Source organism: Marmota flaviventris, chromosome 7 (genome assembly GCF_047511675.1).
Source record: "Marmota flaviventris isolate mMarFla1 chromosome 7, mMarFla1.hap1, whole genome shotgun sequence".
In the NCBI taxonomy this organism is placed as follows: Eukaryota; Metazoa; Chordata; class Mammalia; order Rodentia; family Sciuridae; genus Marmota; species Marmota flaviventris.
Genome location: NC_092504.1, coordinates 85,529,903 through 85,538,173, shown reverse-complemented (window position 1 = coordinate 85,538,173; position 8,271 = coordinate 85,529,903). Strand labels below are relative to the sequence as shown.

Below are 8,271 nucleotides of genomic sequence, written 5' to 3'. Positions count from 1 at the left end.
TGTGTATGAGGACCTGCAAGTTCTGGCTTTGAAAAGGTGGACAAGTCTCTGGTCTTGGAAAAACTGAGTAGAGATGGCTACCAGATGCTGCTAAACTGGGGGTTGAGTCATTAGCTGTATTACACTTAGTCAAGGCTAAGATTATTGGGTCATCTACCCATCCCTGCCTCTCCAACTAAGTCATTAAGATCACCTGTTTATAGGTTGACCTCACCAACTGGAGAGTATTTCCATGGCTGGAAAACTAACTACCCCCAGGATCTGCCCCAACAGACTTGTGCCATGAATTGTTTCATGAGCAAGTTTCCAGAGGAAGCACAATATTTCATCATAAGTATATTAATGGAACAGGCGTGGCTTGGCATCAAAACTGATGTTTTCAAACTTTCTTAAGTCCTTTGCTTGCTTGACTTGGATTTTAAAACACTTAAAACATAAATGTGAATAACAGAAATATCACTTTCTCCCCATAACAGATGATTTATTGTTGGCTGAGAATAAGTCTATCTTTAAATTAGAAGGGATTTTTCAACAGGTTCCTCTTATATTCAGTAAGAAAACTAAACAAAAACCTTGAGTTGTTTCTTCCTTTGATAAAAATTGAGTCATTAAAATATGAAACATTGAATATTTTCCCTATGGATGGAAAGAAGGAGCAATCCCAGATAGATATCTCAGGAAAAAAATATCATTGCTTTATGCAGAGGAGTGGAGGATTTCGTTCAAAGCAGAAGTAGATCTTCATGGGTAGTTGAGTACCTTGAGCTACCATCACTTTTTTTAATAATATGTTTTTGTTTTGTTTTGTTTTTTAAGTTGGTGGTTTCATAGACACCCTCCCCCAAGCAACCTAATCCTAGAATTGTACTCAATCCTAGAATGTGGTCCACTTTAACTTGGTCATTTTTAAACCAAGGTCAACCAAAGGTCATTCATTTCTGCATTGGAGATTAAGATGAAAGTTACATCATTTTTGCTTCCTCCTTTAAGAAGTTTTGAATACGTAATTACTTGGACAAATATTAGGGAGCAGAGCTATTTCTTTCAGATGTATTCTTTTTATTCAAGCTCACTCTTTCCTCCACCCCAGGAGTTTGTTTTTGTCACACCAACTAGCTTGTTAAAATAGCTAATGCAAAATCAACTTCCAATAATGAATTTATTTGTTCCATTGTGGATAATAGAGCTGGAAGTGGGATGCTTAAGCATCATTTTCCAATCAGTACAGTTTACAAATGAAAATTGAAGCCAAAAGAAGAGTATGAGCCAAATTTCTACACTCTCCACCAAGAAATTTCAACTTCATTATTTTTTAAAGCCAAGATTCTGAACTGTGGGGTTTATTGTGACTTAATTATCATTCAAGTTCTTCTCTACCCTTTTTTGCTCACTTTGTTCAGAAATCGATTTCTTATAAAGTTTGTGTTTGTATTGGGAGTAAGGAATAATGTTATTTCAGCTTCTCATAATTTCTTAGTGAAACACCACACCAAACATTGCCAACAAATACAAGTGCTATATTCAATTAACAAGGGGAGAAATTCAGGGGGGAAAAAACCCACAACTTATTCTGTATGTAAAAGTCACATAAGCCAGAGAAAGTTAGAATATAATACACAAAACTTATGAAAATTAGATACTTTATTTATAGCTTAATCACAAGAACAGTTTTCTTGTTCTTCAAGATGTAAATACATACTAGAATAAACTCTGTAGAATATACAAAAAATACATACTTTTCCCATGAAATTTTTCTTTATAATAAATAGAAGAGAACACGTGTGTGGCTGATTCAGATAATGCTCCGTGTCTGCTTAGGTTTTCAGACTGTTGATTTATTTCTAATCTCTTGAAAGAATGGAGGAGTTCCTTCTCCCCTAAAAGGTCGAGATAAATAATGCATGAAGCAATCCTCCCTCCCGATTTTTCCCTTTTCCTCCACATTTTTGCTTTTGATAGAGAGTTCAGCCTAAATTTCCACGCTTGCATTCAATCATTACAAAGCCTACAAATTATACAATGACTTCTAACCTGGCCCTCTAACAAAACAAGTTTTTCCCCCCTTATAAATCATAAGAGACAGATGGCAAAATGGGGAAGAAAAAGGAAAGAGAAGAACGGAACAATAGGCATTGTGACGAATCTGGGGAAAAGAACAAAGTGCACATCAGAAAGGGAAAGTTTGGTTTGACAGGTGAAATTCCCACAGCCTGCAGACAGCAATGGGAATAAAGCAGATGCCAGCCATTGCAAATCTGTGGATAATATTATTACCGATAAAATCATTCAGATGCTAAGATCCATGTCTTTTTACTCGACATTAACATCTCTATGTGGAAGCAAAGGTGAAGAGATCACAGGAACCAGTTGCATTCCCCTTGGGAGATTCACACGAACTGCACCGAGTTGCCCCTCTGGCGTTTCCGAGAGAGGGGAGGAGCGTCATTCCGCTCTACAAACTCGTTAGATATGCCACCCTCATCTCTTCACAGCGTCCTTTTAGTCTCAGGAAGCGCCCCCAAACGCCACTATCCTCTTTGACTCATCATACCTTCAATAAATCAGAACCCGACTGAACGAAGTTAACCCCAAAGCCTAGGAATGCAACAACCAACCGAGAAATCACAACGGCTACATCTGCTCTAAGTGAGGTGGTTTCCAGGGAGTGAAAAGTAGGGGCAAGGAAGAAATGGGAGGAGGGCTTGGTTGGAACCAGGAAAGAGAACCCACTATGGCCCTGGCGTGGGAAGCAGAGATGGCAGCTCTAGATACAATCCCTGGCTATGGGGAGGTGAGGTGCATAGCGGTGCTTGTCGGGAGGTGGGGGCTGCCAATAGTCCATGTCTGACCCTGTGGGGCTGGCGGGAGATAAAGTGCAGCTGTAAGGAGAGGTGGAATTGGAGGACGAAGAAGAGGACGGTGCGGGGCTGTTGGTGCAACTCCACGTGGAAGAGGGCGATGGGCTGTCTCCGCTGCTGCTCAGAGCGGCGCTAGCGCCTCCGGGACTCAGCAGCACCGCCTCCGAGAAGAGCGCCCCCGGCAGGCCCCCGCCCCCGCCCCCGCAGTGGTCGGCCAGGCGTAGGGTCTCGGTCAGCGCCCAGATATAGTTGTGAGCAAAGCGTAGCGTCTCGATCTTGGTGAGCTTGGCGTCCTCGGGGAACGTGGGGAGCACCTCGCGCAACGCATCCAACGCCGCGTTGAGATTGTGCATGCGGTTGCGCTCGCGGTTGTTGGCCTTCAGTCTGCGGGTCTTCTTGATTCGCTGCACAGTCTCGGCAGTTTTGGCGCCGCGGGAGACTGCCCGTGATCGGGAGGGGCGCCGCTTGCACTCGTGTACCAAACCCAGCAGCCGTGCGGGCCTGCAGCCCTCGGCACCCGCCGCTAAGTTGCCCCGCGCCCCCTGCCCGGCCTCGGCCCCAAGCTGCAGACGAGCCCCTCCCGACGCGCCCAGCTCCTCCTCCTCCTCCTCGGCGCTGGACGACAACGGGGTCAGGGAGGCTGAGGCTGGGGAAGCCGAGCCGAGCAGCACCAGCACATCCTCCTCCTCCTTCAACTCCAAGGTCTCGGATTTGACGAACATCCTACGGAAGAGAGCAGGGAAGGAGGAAAAGGCAAATGAGATGTATATATACAAACGGACACGTTCTCCCTGACACTGTGCGTGCCGGGTAGGCGCACCCGCAATGACAGGCTCCGAAAGGCTCAAAGGAGGAACATAATTGGGGGAGGAAACCTAATCTGTGCTCTTCCGGACCCAAGTAGAACTGCAGCCTTAGCAACAGAAATACTGCGGGGAGTAGAGGGCTTGCAGGCGTGGTTCGACTAAGTGGAGGAAACAGCCTCCGAAGTTGGAAGCCACGGCGTGGATACTTACCTAGTTGGTTCTAATGTGCTGCAGCGTAACTATTACTTTGGCGTGTGCCTGGAATCTCCCCGCACTCGGGAGCAACGCTGTGTCCTTCTCTACGCTGGAAAGAAGCGGGCCTGGCGCTACTGTGGCGCGGCTCTGCAGGGGACCTCTCTGACGGGCGAGTTTGCCAAGAGCCCCGGCGGCGGCAGCGGCAGCCCGCCCGGGTCTCGTGTGTTGTGGTGGTGGTGCGTGTCTGTCTGTCAGTCAGTCCCTGGCGGTGCGGCTCTTGGCACGCGACTTCCAGGCACTCCAGTTAAAGCGAAGCTGCTTGTGGTTCAGTGGCTGCGTGTCTGGCACACGACTCTCCTTAAAACCCCTTATATACCACCAAGAAAACAATCAGATCTGCCCCCGGGCCCCCACCTCACCGTACCCTCCCCCCTTCGCCGTCTCCTCCTCCCTCCTGTCCTGACCCCCCTTATCCCCCGCTTTTCCCTTCCCGGCTTATTCTTTTCATTGCATTATCATCATTCATTTCTTTCTCTTTCTTTAGCCCCTTCCCCTCCTCCCCCGGCCCTGCCATCCATCCTCCTCCTCCCACCTCCCCCGCCTCTCCTTCCCCCCTTTATCTAATCAGCATAAAATGGTTCTAAAGCTCCTGTTGGAGCTCCAGGCTGCATCCCGAGCTGCCGAAGCCGCGGCGGCGGCAGCGGCTCAAGCTGCGGCTGTTGTCGCGGCCGCTGTCCATTGTGATTGGTGGCTCGCGCTCGGCTGGAGCGTGCCGCTAATTTATTAATGAATGGAGGTCGCGAGGCGCAGCTGGCCAATCAGGGCGCCCCGGACTCCGGGAGGCCTTCGAGCCACGCGCACCGGAGCCCGCTCCCTTTCAGCAGCTCATTAGGGGCCCGAGCTCTGGGGGCTGATGGGGGGACCCGGGGTACCACCCCCGCCCCTGTCTCGCGGCCGCCACAGCTACCCCCGCCCGAACGCGCGCGCACACGCATCCCACCCAGCGCTGCTAGGCCTTCTAGCTCGCAGGCGATGGGAGCCGAGGAATTAGTTAATGGGGGTCAGAATCCCGGGGAAAGCAGTTAGCCTTGTGGTGCTGCCTGGAGTCTCTTGGCAAAGCCTCTTAGGGGCTGTATCAAATGGTCCACGATTTTTTAAACACATTCATTTTGCCAGGAAAGGAAAGGGATATGGATGACAAGCTGTGGGCACTTTGTGAGCAAGGAGTTTGGGGTCCAGATAAACTGGAGTGGGAGGGTGACGTGAGAGGACATTGGGAATTCACAGAGGCGTCTCCTAGAAGGGAAGATGTAGTGGGAGCATTTGATCAGCATTTAGAGAATGCAAGAATCAAGAGCATTCATGTTAGAACCTCTTTTACCTGAGGCACACTGAGGCTTCTGTCATTAACATAGTTTTTTTTTTTTTTTTTTTTTTTTTTTTTTTTTTTTTTTTTCTTGAGAGGGGAGAAGGTTAACCTTGGTTTAGAGAGAGGCGGGTAAGTAAAGGAGGCTTCCTGCGTGGGTGGTAGCCAGCAGAACAGGAGGAGTGGCGGAGCTATTGCTCCTGCGAGCGAATAGGCTGCGCTGACATTTCTGTGACCTCTGGTCCGCGCTGGGGGGCGTTGTAGGGACATGGGGCCCTTCCTCCCAATTCTCCCTCTTTTCAATGAGAAAAAAGAGCTGAAGGGCTACTGGACTTAGGAGGAAACTTGTTCTAAATTACACTTAGCCCTCCCCTATTCCCCCTAACTCAGGCTCACCCTCTTGTCACCGTGGCTGATTTTTCTTAGAGGCAGAACCAGAGACCCCTTAAATGTGCGTTGGAGCCAGTTTTACTTAGCAGTTACACTAGTGGCGGGATAGATCTGGACTCCAATAAACTATAGAGTCATCTCTTGAGATCCCTTTTGCAAATTAAGTTTACAGGAGGGGAAGCTGGAGTGTTAGAAGTCCAAGAAAGGCAAAAGAATACTATTTTCTGATATTTGTCTCCCTGGACTTGTAGAACTTGAAAATAAGTTGTGTTTCAGTGGGTTTTTAGTGTTTTTGACGTGGTCTTCTCTTGTTTAATGTTTCTGCAGGGAAGTAATGAGCAAGATTGGAAGGCACAAAGTGCAGAACATGAAAATTGTAATCTTGTGAAAGAGACAGACTTCTGTCTTGAAATTGTTTGAAAACTATAATAATTTTCAATTTGCTCTTTCATATTGATGTTTTCAATTCCTCCTCTTTTAAAACAAATTGCCTAAATTTAAAAGCATTATTTTCTCAGTCCTTCCTTAAATCCTTTCTGAATAGCTTGATTTCATTTGTTATAAGTGCTCAAATGAAAAGGAAGACACATTTAGTCTCCTTGGCATACAACAACTGCCTCTCTCAGAACTTCATAAAGAAATTTGATCAAGCAAAAGATAGGTCAGGAGTGAAAGATGGCAGAATTGTTTTACTTAGTTGCATGTACACATGAGCATTATTTTATAGGCAATGATCACTGATCCCAAACAAACAAATACTCTTCTCAAAGCCCTCCTAAAAGAAAATTGACCAAGGGTGTGGTCTTGTCTAGCCAAATAAGAATTGAAGGAACTTGTTGGAGTGAATGCAGGGTTTTTGTTTGTGAATTTGAATGAAATAAAGGATGAGAAAGCTAGTTTCTGAGGAAATGATCAAAGACTGCTAAAAATAAATACTGGGATAGTGGGAGGAACCATGGTGTGACAGTCTTTGGATATCTACATCTCTCCACAGGGGCTGCCTGCAAGGAGAGACAAGCCAATAGATTAATGCAATAGAAAACAAAGGAAGGTTTTCGTTAGTATCAGTAGAAACATATCTCTTTGGACAGGTTGCTTTCAAATTTTGATTTATCTAGGAAGTGCTAGGTTGATTTAATGACAAAATATTAAGAACAGAAAGAGCAGAACTGGAATCCAGTTAAGTAGAGACTTTAAAGGGAAGCCTCGGGAGACTTATATAACCACAAATAACAATGAGATCAAACTGGTTCTAATGCTTAGTGCTACTGAAACATCCAGTGGGTTTCTTTAGTTGACTGTTAACTGTATTTGGGTGCCTGACTCCTCAGTTTATATATTCTCCTAGGATTTTATGTTTTCATGATTCACTAAAAGGGCACATGCTTTCCTTTGACAAAATTCACCTTCCCTGCCATATGTGAGAAGTTAATAAAGCATATATGAGGGGCTGGGGTTGTGGTTCAGTGGTAGAGTGCTCATCTGACAGGTGTGAGGCACTGGGTTCAATTCTCAGCACTGCATATAAATAAATTAATTAATTAATTAAAGGTCCATTGACAACTAAATATATATATTTAAATAATGTATATATGAATGCATGCTGTGCAGATGTTTAGAAATAGGAAAATAGTATTAAGATAGACTGTACATTTCCTATTCTGGAAGTTTCCCTTAAAAGGAAACAGTATTCCAACACTGTAAATAACAAACAAACAACAACAACAACAAAAAAAAAAACCCTAGGGCTTTGTATGTATTCAAATATTGGTGTAAACCAATCTTTAAATCATTTAGCTACAAAGATATTATGTTTCATAGAATTTTTTTAAAATAACGGCTTCTTTGGATATGCACTGGAGTACTTTAGATTACTGTGGAAAGTACAGATGTAAAAAAGTCACCTTCAATATCAGCATGGAACTCTTCTGTGTTTATGCTGCAGCTTTCAAGAGAGCTGCCTCCCTCTTGATACTGGAACACTTCGGGAAATATGTACCACTATGCAAAATGCATAAGAAAAGAAAAGAAGCACAAGGACAAACTAATACCGTTCATGCAATCCAGAGACCAACCTTCCAGGCTCAGTTGCCTAGCTAGCGGAATTCTATTTGTTCAGCATTTTGCTCAGTTTTACTTGCAGTGGTTGGGGGAAAGATTTCGATTTGTACTCAGCTTTGCGAAGACGTGACCAACACCAAATATCCTTAGCTGGACCCTTCTAGCACTCTTTTAACTTAAATAAATTCAAGAGGCACTTGTGTGGTCTAAAAGATTGTCCAGATGAAACGAGGCTGAAATGTTATGTGAAGTGGGAGGGGAGAGCGTGAATAGCATCAGCGAGGATGGTGACCGAGGGCCGCTCCTGTCCATTGCGTGAACTGTCCTAAAGGGTCAAACTGTTCATCTTCAGCCCCTCTTTTCAGTATGCAATCCTACTTTAAGAGAACAAAAGCTCAAAGCAGGCGGTTATCAAGAAATGGGAGCACAATGATTTAAACTCATCCCCTAGCCTTAGAAAGAAAGGGGAGGCGAGTTCGTGTAGCAAGAGAAAAGTGAAGTAAGAGGAGGGGTGAGGGGGTGGAGATCTTTAGAAAGTCTTTGTTGCTTCTAAGAAGCTTGAACTTTAAGACGACCCAAAAGCCCTAAAGTTTAG

The 8,271-nt window shown here is 45.2% G+C and overlaps 1 protein-coding gene across 1 annotated transcript; it reads right to left on the bottom strand.

The window, feature by feature from the left end:
- Positions 1-2,764: 2,764 nt before the first annotated feature.
- Positions 2,765-3,580, bottom strand: Neurog2 (neurogenin 2). The gene has a single exon (XM_027935371.2). The coding sequence runs from the start codon at positions 3,578-3,580 to the stop codon at positions 2,765-2,767; it is 816 nt and encodes a 271-aa protein (XP_027791172.1).
- Between the last annotated feature and the right edge of the window lie 4,691 nt (positions 3,581-8,271).